Raw genomic sequence first — 16,675 nt, 5'->3', positions numbered from 1 at the left:
CAACTCTCTCTGACTTCTGATTTTGCACAGGCCATTCCCTCCTCCTGGAACGTTCTTCCCATCCCCTTGCTCAGGCTAACTCCCATTTCCTCCAGGCTGCTTTGCAGACCCCAGTTAGAGCTGGTTAGACCCCACTGCTATGCATTCCCGAGGCACCCTCGACTTCCTCTGTCATGGTGCTGATTTTCTTTCATTGCTACATCTTGTGTGCTTTTGTTCAGAAAAAAATACCCCACCCCCCAAAAAACCCCAACAAATCCAGATAAGAATACTTTGACCTATTATTTGCTTCAAGTGCGTTGTTTAAATAAAACATTCTAAGTAAATTTGAAGTGTTGAAGTTCCCTCCCCCTCTTCTCTTCCCCAGAGGCAGCCACTGTTATGAATTTGGTGAGCAGCCTATCAGCCTATATTTTAAACTTTTAATACCTATATACCCATAAATATATATAGACCATACTTTTGCATGTGTGTTTATAATATAAATTGTAAATTTTAAAAGTATTTACCACTCTACAACTTTCTCTTATTTCCTCAACAATAGGTTTGGAAGATATTTCTTATTTATATTATATTTATATGCTGACTTATTCATTTTTATCATTGTATAGCATTTTATTACTAGGATCTACTCCATTTTATTCATTCATTACTGTAATAATGGACATTTATATAGTTTCTATTATTTTCCACTATTATAAAGAACATTGCAGCCCTAGCTGGCGTAGCTCAGTGGATTGAGTGCGGGCTGTGAACCAAAGTGTCTCAGATTTGATTCCCAGTCAGGGCACATGCCTGGGTTGCAGGCCACGGCCCCCAGCAACTGCACATTGATGTTTCTCTCTCTCTCTCTTTTTCCCTCCATTCCCTCTCTAAAAATAAATAAATAAAATCTTTAAAAAAAGAATATTGCAAAGAACACCCTTATACGTGTGACCTATGCACAAGTGTGAGAATTTCTTTAGGAAAGGTTGTCATCTTGCACTTTAGTGGCAAATGATAGGTAGTTCATGGGTTGTACTTGGAGAGCTGGTAAAATACAGCCAACAGCACAGGATTGGTGCTTAAATAGTGAAATTGGTGGGTTATAAGCTGTGTGCATTTTCAACTTTACAAGATAGTGCCAAATCACCTTCCAAAGTGTGAGTTTACGAGCAATATATATGGTTCCCATTGCCCTGCATGCTCACAAACTCTTGGCATTGATATATGTTTGTATTTATATTTAGCTGATCATAAAAATCACATCTGATCATTGTTTCTGTGTATATATCTCAATTTGCTTATTGGCTATTTAAGTTTATTCTGTTTGAAAGATCCTTATTTATATCTTTTGTCCATTCTCCTTTTCTCTTGAAGGTTGGAGGAAGTCTTACTTAATGGTGAGTAGGAGTTCTTTGAGTACTAGTCCTTTCTTATACATGCTGCAGTTATTTCCCCTTAGATCATAATTTGTCTTGTATTTGAATTTACAACATCTTCTGTTATATGGCAGTTTACACTTTGAGAGAGTCATAGATCAATTTTTCCTTTATGAATTGTGCTTTATTATTGCTTATCCAAGAACTCCTTCCCAATCTTGAGATCATAAAAATATTATATGTATGCATATACATATTTCTAATAGTCTGACATATTTATTTGCCATATTTATTCCTTAATCCACTTGCATTAGGCTTCTAGTTTTCATTCCCAGGAAAGCCAGTTCTTTGGTACCATTTACTGGGTCCTCCATCCTTTCCCCACTAATTTATGATGCCACCTCTATTGTACATCAAATTAACACACACACAGACACCCACTGTGTCTGTGTTTAGGATCCCCATTGTATTCCATTGATATTTGCCTCTACCTGCATTATACTAGGGCTGATAGGCACGGAAATGTCCCCAGCTTCCACACATACACTTCATTGTTTTGGTTTGACAAGAGGTCTCAAAATTCCTGATTGGATTTGGGGGAATACACATCTTGTGTAGACATTGAACCTTCCTATCCATACACATGCTATATTCCTCCATATATTCAGGCCTTCTTCTTTTACTAGTTCTTCTTTTTTTAAGATTTTATTTATTTATTTATTTATTTCTAGAGAGAGGGGAAGGGTGGGAGAAAGAGAGGGAGAGAAACATTTATATGTGAGAGAAACATGAATGGGTTGCCTCTTGCAAGCACCCCAGCTGGGGCCTGGCCCTGACCAGGTTAGGAATCAAACTGTCCCCTTTTCCTTTTGCGGGATGACATCCGACCAACTGAACCACACTGGTCAAGGCTATTTAGGGCTTCTTTAATGTCCTTCTGTTAGGACATCAGTAAAATGCAGGAGGAAAGTAGGAGGGGATCCACAGTACGCAACTTTAAAACCCTGTAACTTTAATTAACTGTCCCTGGTCACCTACCTGTTTTAGAGTGAATGACAAAAGTGGGCTGGAGTAGAGGTAAGAGTCTGGGTTAGCAGCCCTCCACACATACCTATGTTCAGGTGCTCATGTCTGTCCCTGGGGGAAGCTGACTCCGCCTTTACCCCTCAACCTATATGCAACTCCCTCACCCCCATCCCACAAACCATACAAGTCCTCAGGACAAAGGACCTGATGCTTTTTGCCCCCCAAGCCTATGCCTTTCACTCCCACTGTGGCCCATTCTCTTCCATGAGAACTTATCACTAACTTTGCTTGCATACTAACAGACTTGCTGATCTGTAACTCTTTACTGCATTGGCAGGAAGAACCGAGTTTTCCCCACAACACCTCAATGTTTTGTCATTTTCTCTATGAGAATATAAACTTCACAAGGGCAGATGCTTGTTGATTTTATTCACTGCTGTCTCCCCAGAGTCAGGAATGGGGCATGACATAGGGAAGATGCTTAATAAGAATTTGTTGTTTGATGAAATATCTTGCATACATTTTGTTAGTTGTATTCCTATATGCTTATATTTTGGTCACTATAAAGCAATAACAAAATTTTAAAAACTAAATCAGCCATGATTGGTATACAGATCCTGGGGTAGTGGGGGAGTGAGTAAGGGGAAGCACAGGAAGCCAGTGCAGAGTGGGATGACCAGTAAGTTGCCATTTCAGGGTATATGCAGGGGAGAGACAAGATCGGGTGTTGTTTTAAAGAGCCCTTTGAGTGCAGTGTGGAGAATGTTACGAGTACACTGGTTGGGCAGGTGGCGACTGCAGGAGCTGAGATGAGTGCTAGCAGAGTTGGCACTCAAGAATTACAGTCACTGGGAGAGAGCAGAAGTGACTGGGCCCGTTACCAACTGATTAGCAAATGAACGAGGTGACAAAATGAGGGCCCCAGTAAGGACACTTAGAACCATTCCGTTTACCAAAAAAAATGACAACTTTTCAGACTCAGCTCTCTTAGGTCAAGCGAAATTCAACTGGAAGAGGCGTTAGGCAATGAACGACTGCGGCAGTCTGGCCGGGAGGGCCCCAGGGTCGTGGAGGCACTGGGCTGCGAGAAAAACGTTGAGGGGGTAGAAGGGTCTGGGCTGGAGGCGCGCGAAGACTGGCAGCCGCTTGGAACTAAAGGAGTGCTCTTGGCTCATCCAATCAGAACAGCAGATCCCGCGCCCCCCTCCGTTGCCTTGGCAACGGGACGCACTGGCTCGCGCCGGCTAGGTGGCGGTTTGAATCAGGCCCTGGGGAATCGCTTCATGTCGCGACCAAAGGTAGGAGTGCCCCTGGACCCACGTGCTTTCATCGTCCCTAAAGAGAGGAAGGCAAGCTGCGGAGGGATTCAGAATTTGGGATCCTCGCGCAGAGATTCCGATGGAGTGGGAGAAAATGATCAATTCAGAGAAAAGACTACAAGTCCCGGCAGGCCGCGAGCCGCCACAGCCTCTGCGCGTGCCCATCGAACCAGACTTGCTGGAGGGAAATTTACGAAATTTGAGGATTATAAACTGTACTCTGCAGTGTGCGTGTCCCCAGGAGGAGCTCAGAATTTCGGATTTTCTGACTTGGAAAACCTCTTAAGAGATCTGTTCATTCCTTCTCCCATTGCCTACTCATCCATACATTCATAATCCACCCATCCACCCCCAAAGCATTAATTCTTTTCCAAGCGGAGCCCAGTGCTGGCCAACGGGGCCGCAGAGGTGAATCGAACTGCGAGAAGTCCTGACCTCTTGGAGCGCACAGGCCGCCTCCCCCACGTTAAGAGTGTGTGAAGGAAGGCCCAAACCCACTGCTTCTTATCCCGTGCTCCACCTCTTATGAATGACAACTCCTTTCCTTAATTCCCTTTTACAATTAAAAATGAGTGATCACATTGAGTTTACCCAGGTAACCTCGAAAAATCCAGAATAATCAATATTTTCAAGTCAGTTAGTTAGCAATCTTCATTCCATCTGTAATCTTAATTTCCCTTTGCCATAAAATGTAACATATTTATAGGTTCTGGGGAATAAGAAATGGACAGCTTTTGGGGGGGCATCATTCTGCCTACCTCTATACTGTCATTGATTTTAAAATAAAATTTTAAAAATACTCTTTACAATAGCATCACAAAATCAAATTCCTATGAAAATTAGTTTAAAAAGTTCAAGACATACACTCAAAACTAGCAAATATTGTGGAAAGAAATTGAAGAAGACAAATTAATGGAGAGACCAACCATATTCATGGATTGGAAGACTCAGTAATTTACTTCTCCTCAAAATAACCTTTAGATTGAATGCAATTCCAATCAAAATTCTAACATACTATTTTTAAAAAGAAATTAGCAAGCTGATTCTAAAATTTATATGGAAGGACCCCAAATTGCAAAGATAATCTTTTTTTTAAAAAGTGTATTTTATTGATTATGCTGTTACAGTTGTCCCATTACAGCCCCCCCTTCATTCCCCTCCAACCTGCACACCCTCTCCCACCCACATTCCCCCCTTTAGTTCATGTCCATGTGTCATACGTTCTTTAGCTTCTACATTTCCCATAGTATTCTTGCCCTCCCCCTGCCTATTTTCTACCTACCATCTATGCTACTTATTCTCCATACCACGAAGACAATCTTGAAAAAAAAAGTTGGAGAACATGCTACCTGATTTCAGATGTACTGGGAAGCTACAGTAATAAGAAGTGTGACAGTGACATAAGGACAGACAAATAAGGAAATAGAACAAAATAGAGACTAGAGATTGACCCACATGTAGAGAGTCAACTAAATTTTGACAAGTGCCAGTGCAGTTCAGTGAGGAGAGGAGGAAAGACTGGGGCAGCTAGGTAATCATACAGGAAATAGAACTGAAAACACAAGAGGGTATAAAAGGCATAATCAAAAAGGACAAGGACACGACTTGTTCTGGGGGAGCTGGAGGGCCTTGAATGGACAAATCAGACAAGATTGCACTTCCTTCTGTGGGGAAACTTGCTTCTGCCAGTTTTGTAGATATGTAGATACCGCTAAAGGCAGTATCCACATCTCCCTCCAGCAGCTCTCTGTGGCTAGAATGGTGTGGTAGGCAGAATTCTAGATGGCCCCCAAGATTCCCACCCCCAGTGTATACCCCTTATATAGTTTCCTCCCCTTAACTATGGGTGGAGCATGTGAACTCGATGGGATAGTTACTATCATAATTACGATGGGTTGTATGAGATTCCATCATGGCTGACTTGGAGGGGCAGGATTGAAGTCGGAAGACGTGCTCCTGCTGGCCTGGAAGGAAGCAAGTGCTCCTGTTGTGAACTGCCTGTGGGTGCCAGCACTCTCTAGGAGCTGAAAGCAGTCTCTAGCCAATGGCTAGCAAGTAAACAGGGACCCTAGTCCTACAACCCAAAGTAACTGAATTCCTCCAAATGATCCGAATGATCTTGGAACAGGACCCATGCCCTGGATGAGAACCCTAACCCCCCCAGGTCATTGCCTTCATTGTGGCTTTGTGAGACCTGAGCAGAGGATCCAGCTATGCCATGCCTGGCCTCCCGGCTCATGGAAACTGTGAGATACAAATTTGCACTGTTTCACACCATTAAGTTTGTGGTAATTTGCCATGCAGTAATAGAAAACAAACGCAGATGGCAAGTCTGCCCAAGCCGCAGAGGTCACCCTGCACAAGACCAGTTCCGATTTCTTTTTTCATACCTGCCATTAGGGATCAGTTACACCAGTGTTGAGGGCCAAGCTGTTTTGGACACGGTAGAAGCAAAGTAATACTCACCACCCTCTGAGGATTTAAAAGATCCAAATTGGATGGGAAAAATTAACTTCGCTCGGAGTCTTTGACCCAACCATCTCCTGGATCATGAATCTAAACACACATCCAAGGTTGGAGTAAAAGGTCTTCTTGCAAAGACTGTTCAGTTGGATGCTCAAGGCTGGGTTTCAGGGTTGGACCTTTGGAGCATTGAAAACTAGGTAGGCACTCTCCTGGTCATGCCTGCGGAGCAAGGCTACAGTGAGGCGGGTGTTGGACACTTGGGAATTCATTCCAAGGACCAAGTTGCTGGGCATATGGTGACTGATGAGAACTTGGCCAGACTGGACCTTACTGTCTCAGGATCTGGACAGTGTTGAGTCTGATGGTTTGAGCAGGTTAATATCTGCAGTAAGTTGAGCTGAGAAGGCAAGGTGGATATTCACAATTAGTTGCATCACTTTTCTTATCTTATTGCAGAATCAAAATTACAAGGCCTATGGATCATCCAAAGGAAAGGAACGGTGAGTGGTCCCACCCATTCCAAAAAACACAGAAATAGCTTCCTTCCTTCCTCCCCTTCATCGATCCCCTCTCCTTCTCCTTAACTTCAATGATCAGAATGATGATGATGATGATAAACAATAATTGAGCATTTGCCATGTGCCAGGCCCTGCACTAGTCATTTTACCTGTATTATCTCATCAAATCCTTATCACGATCCTTTGAAGTAAATACTACTATCATGTCCACTTTACAGGTGGGGAAACAAACCCAGAGACTATGTAACTTGCTCAGAACCATACGATTAGTCAGTGGCAGAGTTTTGGGACCCCAGAGCCCATGTTATATCTAACTATGTTCTCCTGCTTCCTTCAACGACCACGTGAAAATGACTTGATAACTCAAAGTTCAGCTCCATCCTGATCCTCTGTTTCATTCCATATCAATAACCTGGGAGTGAGCTCAGCCCCTTTTCGGACTTCCTGAGCAGAATCCATTTGCACAAAGCAGGAGTGAGCAATGTCGACTCAGCTGAAGATTTTTGTGGGGAGTTAGGAGAGGTAGTTGACTTTGTACACACCATGGCAAATATTTTAGGTATTTCAATTCTTTATTTTTTTCATTATTTCTGTTCTCTCTCAAGTCCTTCCTGGCTACACCCCCATCGTGGGGTCTTCTTTCCTGCACTGCACGTCTTTGCCTTCTTTCGCTCCACACCGACCCTGTCCTATAGATTTCAGCTCTCTCACTCTCTTAAACAGAGCAGTGCAGCATTGTCCCAGATCCTGGCCCTCAGCTTGCACTCCCACTCCTACCCCAACAAAACAAAGAGCACTTTAGTTAACAAGACCCATCCATGTATTTTATTAAGGCAGAAATCAGTTAGAAACAGGAAGCCCAACTAATAGCAGCTTTAAAAAATGGTATTTCTTTTTCTCATGTAACAGTCTGGAGGGCTGGCATAGTGATTCAACTGTGTCAGAGCTAGTATCTGTGGTTGTCTTGACTTGTTGCTTATGGACACCAAGTGGCTGCTAGAGCTCCAGCCTTCATGTCACGATCCAGAAGGGAAGAACTGGGGAGGAAGACACAGTCAGTCTCTCTCTCTCTCTCTCTCTCTCTCTCTCACACATACACATAAAAAAAAGCCACAAAACTTCCCAAGAACCACTTTTCTCAGCAGTCTTATGTGTTTAACTTGTTGACCAAAACTGTGTGACATGGATACCCCTAGCTGCAGGAGTGGCTAGGAATATAAGTTTCATAAGTGCCATTATACTGTGATCATCACACACCCTGTTTTTGTCCCACAAAATCTAATTTTCAGTATTTATCATGTTTACACATGTAGGTCTGATACATTTTACTCCATACGTTCCACTGTGCACCACAAGGTATTAATCTATCTTCCTGTTAAAAGGCATTCAGGTTGTGTCTTAGCATTGGTTTCCTCCAGAAGCCAACCCTGAGACAAGGATGTGAGAACAAGTCATTTATCTGGAAGGTGATTCCAGGAAGCGCTGGCAGGGGAGTGCGGAAGTGGGACAGCTAAAGGAAGGGAACCAGTAAAAGGTACATTACTGACAGGTTACTCCTTGGGCAAGTGGGGCTCAGTCCCACTGGGGATTCATGGGGGATAGCACAGAACACACCACAGACTTAACTCAGATGAGAGACGAGAGAGCTGGACGACTTACCCATCAACTCCAGTTATACGCTGTTGGGGGAGGGCATTCACTCCCTGGTCCTCCAGATCTGCTCCAAGCGCTAGCTGAGCAGAGCCTGGGGGCCAGGAAAAGCCCTTTGGCCAAGAGCTGCAGGTGCTGGCGGTGGGAAGCCCGCGGGCTGGCATGCACAGGAATGATGAACGCCAAAGGGAAGTGGGCGGGCCACCAACAGTGTATGCTACAGATTAGTTCCGTACAAAGTAGTAACGAGTATAAATGAACTCCCTTGTACATATATTGCCTAGTACATACATAGAGTATCTACTACAGTATTGAACTAGGATAGAACTGTTGGGTGCCGGGTACATGCTCATTTATGCATATTTAGCTGTCCCAAATACTGCCTCGTGGATCTCCAAAGTGCCTCCTACCAGCAGGGGAGGGAATTTCTTTTTAGCACATTGTCGCCAAAACTTGGGCTTTGAGATTTTTGCCAGGCTAATGTGTATGAAATTGTATGGGATGACTTCAATATGCCAAATCACTCTCCAAAGGTTCATCCAGTTTACATTCCCATCACGACTGTAGAATAATTACTATATCCCCACATGCTTACGAACACTTGGCATTTGTCTGATATTAAATATTTTGTTTTTACAGCTGGGATCTACAAGCCAAAAAAAAAATCATGCAGAAAATTCGCCACTCTGCTGTTCCTTGGGGGCTAAAGCCCCCAGCTGGTCTACCTCCCTTTGTCCGTCTTACAGAGTCTCCTGTGTTTGTTTCATGTATAGTGCCCTGGGGTTTTTGTTGCACTTGTAGGAGGAATACAGAAAAGTGCATCTGCTCCATCCTTCCAGATGGGTGCCAGGAAAGGGGGGTTGCAAATTCTTACTGTGAAATAGTAGGATGAGGCAAGGCACGTGTAAAGCAACCAGGCCATGCCTGGCACGTCGTAGGCACTGAATGAAATGACTGCTATTACTTTTCACTGATTCAGGGTCTATAACTCTCAATTTGGTTATTTGAAGTGTTGCATGCTGTATGCTAAATTCTGAGATTCAGTAATTCTAATTTGGGGCATTTCCAGGAATGCAGTTTGACCTTTTTTCCTTCCCCCTTTTTCCCATCCCCGGACCATCCTAGAGAAATAGTTGGTCCTCAGCAAGCATACTGTTGCCTTGTCTTTCAGAGAGCAGAGAACATTGGTCCGGTTCAAGACCACGTTTATGAATACCCTTATGGATGTTCTTCGCCACAGGCCAGGCTGGGTGGAAGTAAAGGAGTAAGATTCCCCCCTCCTAATCCTCTCCCTCCCCCGCTTTGTCTCACAGGCCTTTGTCTCCCTTGGTTTTTCTCCCAGTTCCCCTAGGCAGCTACTGGGACTTGTCCCAATTTGGCTGTGACAGGGGCCAACATTTATTTAGCACTCACAATGCATCAGGGACATTGTTGATGTCATCTCTGTCTTATTTTTAAGCATTATAAGCATCCAGCAAGATCTGATTATGTTCTGTCTGAGGTATTAAGCCAATTACTTAAGGTCACACGGCAAATAAGTGGGATTCAAACCCAGTTCAGTTATTCCACAGCCATGCAGAGTCCCAGGCTCATCTCTGCCCTGTTCTAGCAGCGTCCCATGGCTCTCTGTAAAAACAAGGAGTGCAGCCATCACAGACCTGCTGGCTTGAATGTCAGGTCTAGGTCATGTCAGGTCAAGTCCAAGGTCCGGTGATGTCAGGTCCAGGTCAAGAGCTGATCTTCCCCGACCACTTACTACTTCTGTAACTTTGAACAGGTTACTTGACCCCTAAGCCTACATTGCTCCTCCTATGCTGAGTCCTGAGGATACTGTGATGCGTAAGCTTGCAATGCCTGGCATGTAGTAGGTGCTAATATTAGTTACCAGGGTTGAGGTTTGGATGCATGTAGCAGAGACCCAAAGTAAAAGAGACTTTGATGCACTAGAAGTTTATTTACCTCTCTCACTGAAGTCCAGATGTGGGATGTTTAGAAATGCTACAGAAGTGTGGGATCCATGTGCTTCCCTCTTTACACCTCGCTGTTCCTTGAGTGAGGTCCTCATCCTCCATGGTCTGAGGTGAAGCCCCAGCCTTGCATCCACATTCCGAGAGCCATAGGTAGGAAGGAGGCAAGAAAAGGCATGCCCTGCCCTTGAAGAACACAACCCAGGAGTCCCATTTCAATGGCCAGAACTTAGCCATGTGGCCATACCTAGCTGCAAGGGAATCTGGAAAATGTGGATAGGTAAATGCTCAACAACAAGCACTAAGCCCGCTAGACACTCTGCAGCACTTCACGTACACAACCTCTTTGGATTATCCAGCAAACCTCTTATGTAGGTGCTATTATTATCCCCATTTTACTGATGACAAAACAGGACACAAGAGAGTAAAAAATGTCATGTTTGAGGTCAATCTGCTTGTAAGGGCTTGTGCTAGGATTTGTTCCGCACCTGTCTGCAAAAACCCAGGCTCATTTCTGCCCGCTTCCAGCAGCCTCAGAGACTGAAGGGACAAATGAGCCAGTGGATGAATCTGTGAACTCCACGGATGAATGGGATGAATTCCCATTGCCTGGTGTGATAGAGGATGCAGGAGGGGTTGGGGGTTGAATTAGAGGAGAGTGAAGTGACTGGCACATGGGGGTGCCAGGGGATTGGAAGGGGCTCTCTCCTGACTTCCTATGTGACCTCAGGCTGTTCCCAGTCCCTCCTCAGCCTTCTTCATGGTAGGTCTGAGGGTCTGAGGGTTTGTCTGGCACAGATGGTGCAGGAGACCATGAAGTAGGTTTCTTTATAACTGATCCCAGATTTCCTCAAGGGTCCTCAAATCAGGAAGGGCCAGAGGCCAGGGCCATTACATGGGACATGACTCTATGAATGTAAGGCCCCACCCTTTCAGACCTAACTGGGAGCCTGGGGTCTCCCGATAGAATGAGGTCTCAGTTCAGACTGTCAGCCTGCCAGGTCAGAGTGTGGAACAGGTATGGCCAGAGCTGTCCCTTCCCTTGCTTGCCACCAAGAAAGCCGGCATGACTCCTGGAACTGCAGCGCCCGTCTTGCAGCCCGGAAGTGACGAGCAGGAGGACATCACATTGGGGACGGCAGACGGGGAAGGTAGAAGGACCTGAATCCCTGCTGCCCTTCTTGAGCAGTTTAATGTCTTCCTGGGTGACCGAAGAGCAACTTGACTGTGATGATCCTGAGGATGGTGTACAAACGAATGAACTTTCAGAATTAGAAAAGACTCCACAATCCGCACCATGGGCCACCAGGCCCTTCCTGGTGGGGCCCTACCCCACTCTTCAGCCTCACCCCTGACCTCCCCCACTCCACTCACGCCTTTCTTCACGCCCTTGAACATGCCCTCTTCAACCCCAGGGCCTCACTTCCTGCCCTTCCCTCTCTTAGATTCCTCTCCCCACTGCTCTTGACCTGGCTGTTCCTCCTTACCCTCAGTCCTCAGTCAAAATATCACCTTCACACGGTGATCTCCCCACAACACAGGTCCCCCAGCTACCCTGCCTCGTGGCCTCCTGCTGGGTTACTCACGGCACATTTCACAGTTCCTCACTGTAGAGTCACTTATTATTTCCTTGCCAGTTGTTAACCTTCACTGCGGCATTATATGCATCACCTGGCCTGGACATTTGGCTCCTCCTGCACCCTTGCACCCAACACTGGCTCTGACAGCAGGACAACCTCCACTCAGCTGTGTTGGATGAATGAGCGAACAATGCATTACTTATTCATTCATCTATTATTTATTCATTCATCCACAACAAAAAGTCGATGGAAAAGCAGGTTGTAAAAGGACATAGTCAGGACTGGTGCCAACCACAAGCTTGGACTCAGAAGCCTGATGACCTGTATTCAAATCCTGTTCTGCAACCTACTAGCTGTATGAACTTCGGTGAGTTCCTCCACGTGTCCGTGCCTCAGTTTCCTCATCTGTAAAATGGGTTTAATAATAGAATTTAACACTTAGGATGGCCAGGAGGGTCTATGAGTTAATATTTGTAAGGTATTAAGAACAGTGTCTGGCAGTATTAGCTGTTAGAAAGTTTAAAAATATGCCACACAATACCATGTACTATGTCCAGATACACACATATGTACATATGAAATCTGTAAAAATACTCGTAGAAATGATACACACCAAATTCAGGCTAATGGCTTCCCCTGGGACAGGAGAGAAGATAGAATCAGGGAGGAATATACATGGGGCTCCAGTCATAGCTAACATTTTACTTAAACAAGTTAGAAGCAGTCATGGTGGCATTATTTTATTTCACCTCTTTTTCAAGCACCTCCACCCCAGCTGTGGTATCAGATTATATAGATTAGTCTGGTTTCTGTCCCTCTCCCTGGCACGTCGGTGAAAAATGAGGTCGGCATTTGGAGTCAGGCAGGCTGGGTGTGAATCCTGCTGCTGCCCGGTTCTGGGGGAGCAAGCCACCCTTGTCCAAGGGCTCCAGGTGTGAGCCTAGTCCCTTCCAGGGCTGTTGCGCTGAGGATTCAGTGAGAGGAGGGAGGGCCTTTGGAACTGGGAGGGGCTTGCAAATGCTACCTGATTCCACTGCTCGGTAATGTGAGCTGGGGGGTGGCGGCCCCAGGATGCTTCCAAGACCCAGGCAGGTAACAGGATCAGGTGAGGTTGGCTGGTGTCCTAGGCTATAGGGAGTGATGGCGGCTGTGACTGGGAGAGAGCGCCCCATCTGACGTGGTAGCTGTTCCTCAGTCCAGCCAATAGGTTCCAGGAGGATCTGGGCTCACCGGAGGCCAGCGGCCTGGATTTTTTGTAGCTATATTTCTCTAGTTTTCATTCTAGCCTAAAAAAGCAGGTTATGGTTAGTGATGGCCCATGCCCACCTCCTTGAGACCCCTACTAGACGCACTGCTGTGTATCCCTCAGCTGTACCTCCCTGGACCCAGCAGTGCTGAGGTCCTCTGGTCATGACCTTTGTCCCACCCCACCCCCAGCGAAGGGGAGTGGGACTTTTACTGGTGTGACATCAGCTGGCTCCGGGAGAACTTCGACCACACCTACATGGATGAACACGTGCGGATCAGTCACTTCCGAAACCACTACGAGGTGCGCTGGCTGGGCTTAGGGGACTGAGTCAGTCACCTTGGGTTCCTGGGTGTGGCAGTGAGCAGGAGCTAGCCTGGGGTTACAAGGACAGGAATGAAACATGTAAGGGGCTTTGGGATACGTGCCAGGGGGGGAGTATGTACGCTAGATGTATGGTGAGTTAACTAGTGAGAGGGAGTAAGGATCTCAGACCCAAGGAACAGGTTGTCTTGGGGTGGGGTTCCAGGGCTCGGGCTGGTGGGTGTTTCAGCAGTAGAGGTGCGAGGGTCAGGCTGGTGTGGAGTGCGAGGGCCAAAGGAGCTGGAGGCTTGGGCGCTTATGAGGACCTCAGGGCAGAGAGGGGTTGAGCAGTTTAGAGTCTAGAGACCAGAGGGAGGCCCAGCAGGAACCAGACCACAAAGATGAGAATGGAGAAGGCAGTGGTGGGAAATTTTAAAAGATTAGTGCAGCTTAGCGGTTTGAACATGAACTTCAGAGTCAGACAGACCTGAGTCAAAGCCTGGCTATGCCTCCCGTTAGCTGGCTAGCTCTGGGCAACCAACTTAACTTTTGTGAGCCTCAGTTCCCTCACCTGTCAAGTGGGGAGAATTGTAGAACAGCCGGCTAAAGTTACTCTTAGTCAAAATTACTCTTGCTGTTACTGTTAGTTTGCGGGCCAGAGTACGGAGGCTGTGGGGGCGGCTGGGATGGGTGGGGTTGGGAGGAGGAGCGGGGCTCTGGGCTGTGTGCCAACCGCCGGCCCGTCCATCCTTTGGCCCAGCTGACCCGGAAGAACTACATGGTGAAGAACCTGAAGCGGTTCCGGAAACAGCTGGAGCGCGAGGCAGGAAAGCTGGAGGCAGCCAAGTGCGACTTCTTCCCCAAAACCTTTGAGCTGCCGTGCGAGTACCACCTGTTTGTGGAGGAGTTTCGCAAAAACCCAGGCATCACCTGGATCATGAAACCTGTGAGTGCCCGGTGCCCGGGACTCGGGGGAGGGGGCTCCCAGGCACCAGCGCAGGGATGCTCCCTGGCGCACATCTCTGGACAGGACCCTGCCTGGTGGTTCAGCCTCAGACGCCTCCCTGAAGGGTCGATGTCATCTCCTCCCTTCTGCAGTGTGTGGGCCCAGCGGCTGTGAATACTAGTACGCAGTAGGTGCACAATAGGAGTTTAGTAGGTGAACAAGTGACCCTCAGGGCACCAGGGCAGGGAATTCAGGGCCTCCTCAGACCCCTGCCTTTCTTCCTGCCAGGAAGGAAACCGAGGCGGGCTAGGAGAAGTGCTGCACCCGCACTGCCGGGCTTCACAGTCCTTGGAAGGAGATCCTACCCCCCACCCCCACCCCCACCCCCACCCCGCACTGTAAAGAGGAGGAGCCCAAGACCTAGTTATTCCAGCTTTCCACAAACACTCATGGAGCAAAGGCTGAGCCAGGATTTACCCAGGCCTCCTGGCCCTCCCCTGGCGAGGTCCGCGGGGAGGCTGGCATCCCTTCCCGGAGGCACAGAGCGGAGGGCCCACGAGACGGAGCGGCAGGGCTGAGGCAGAAGAACACTGCAACCCACCTGCGGATTCCAGCTCCCAGCAGGCATTATCCGCTCAGACAAATGATAATTTGTGCTAATTGGGAACGAATGAGCAATCACACATTAAGCTGATTCCTGTCCCAGCCCCCGGCCTTCACAGCTGTAATTAAGAGGAGGAATCTCGGCTCTGTGTGCACGCAGGCGCCCGCCCTTGCCCTCCCTTCCGAGTGACTGAGGCAGCCTGTCCAGAGTGTAGGGTGCGGAGAGTGGGTGCCACCAGTCAGACCAGCCTGGGTCCTGGCTCTGTGTCTGCCTCTTATGTACAGCCCTACACAGGCCGCTCAGCCCCTCGGTCCATTTCCTCCTCCGTGAGATGGAATTGATGAGTGTGCCGCTGCCGCTGGCCCCCGAGCAACACTTGGAGTCATGAGGCTCTACTGAAGTCATTCTTGACCTTGAGAGTGCATCAGAATTTTCTGGAGAGCTTATTAAAGCGCCCCACTCCCACAGTGTCTGGTTCAGTAGACGCAGTGTGGGCTAGAGCTCAGCTGTCGCTCCTAGGGAATATAAAAACAAACCCAGTCTGGAGCTAAAGTGCACACACCCAGACTTTATTTCCATCTACGCATTCTCCCCTCCCGCCAGCTCAGCCCCTCTGGGTTGACAGGCAGGTGGGCAAGACCCTGGTGGTGGGCCCGCACTTGCTCCTCCAGCCTCCCTGGCGCGGCTGGGAGGCAGGTGCCGGGCTGTCAGGGCCCAGGCCTGTCCGCCAGTCTCTCGGGGACTGCAGAGCTGGTTAACACCTCCCTCAGGGTCGAGAACCTGGGCAACCCGTTTTAGGGGCCTCTTTCCAAATGGCAGGACAGGAAGAACCACATTTTTGTGTTCTGTTTTACGAGTTTACCCCAATCAAAACTTCTCACACTTTTTCACTGCTGTCTCCTAAGGGCTGGGATGCTTTGGGCAGCAAATAACAGAGAACCTAACAGCAGCTCAAACAAGGGGGCAGGGGTTCAGAACTGTCCTCATGGCCGGGGCCTCTTCAGCATCTGGTGAAATGTGAGGACCCTGGCACAGGATAGTGGTTATAAGAGCAAACAGTAAAGTGTATTTGATTATAAAAGAAAGCAGCAGTATGAAAGACAGTTATCAAACTGTGTGTCCGGGTCCTCTGAGAAACATGCCAACATAAGATCCAACTTGCCAGAGCTTTGCCTGTGAGAGAACAGGGCAGGGATTCAGGGAGGCTGAGAGAGCGGTTGGACCCCAGTGGAGGAAGGAAGGAGGGTTGGGGAGAACCTCCTAGCCTGCCGTGCAGCCCAAGGAAGTTCAGCGAGGCGGAGGGGAGGCAGCAGACCCATGCTGCCATCAGAGGAGCCCTCTGTCTCCCAGGCCTGGCCAGCCTTCGTGTCCTGCCGTCCTCAGCTGTAGGCTGGGGCCTGAGTATGGCCTGGCCAGCCCAGGGCGGGCATTAGCAGAAGCAGCCGCTACTCCCAGGCATTCACTGTCCTATAGTTAACTACAGGCCTGTGAGTGCGTGCTGACGGCCACCACACAGACTATTAAAACATCCTTTAGCTGTGCTAACTAATATGTGCTTTTCAGGAGCAATTAAAGAGAATCTGACAGCAGGCCCAATAGTTACCATAATTTCAAAGTCATCATGAGCACAGACAACATTTGAGATATCTGCAGCAATTATAATGCAATATGTAATGATAACTGTGCCTT

At 47.6% G+C, this 16,675-nt stretch overlaps 1 protein-coding gene across 1 annotated transcript in view; it reads left to right on the top strand.

Annotated features, from left to right (window-relative positions):
* Positions 1-3,670: 3,670 nt before the first annotated feature.
* Positions 3,671-16,675, top strand: part of TTLL9 (tubulin tyrosine ligase like 9) — a 36,576-nt gene continuing 23,571 nt past the window's right edge. The window contains exons 1-5 of the mRNA XM_045833488.1: positions 3,671-3,685; positions 6,629-6,672; positions 9,512-9,604; positions 13,325-13,436; positions 14,197-14,382. Coding sequence (XP_045689444.1) covers positions 3,671-3,685; positions 6,629-6,672; positions 9,512-9,604; positions 13,325-13,436; positions 14,197-14,382 — 450 coding nt within the window. The remainder of the gene's footprint in view (positions 3,686-6,628; positions 6,673-9,511; positions 9,605-13,324; positions 13,437-14,196; positions 14,383-16,675) is intronic.

Source organism: Phyllostomus hastatus, unplaced genomic scaffold (genome assembly GCF_019186645.2).
Source record: "Phyllostomus hastatus isolate PE091 unplaced genomic scaffold, TTU_PhHast_1.1 phas_contig_17, whole genome shotgun sequence".
Lineage (NCBI taxonomy): Eukaryota > Metazoa > Chordata > Mammalia > Chiroptera > Phyllostomidae > Phyllostomus > Phyllostomus hastatus.
Note: the sequence above shows the minus strand (reverse complement) of the source record. Positions and strands in the feature narration are given on the sequence as shown.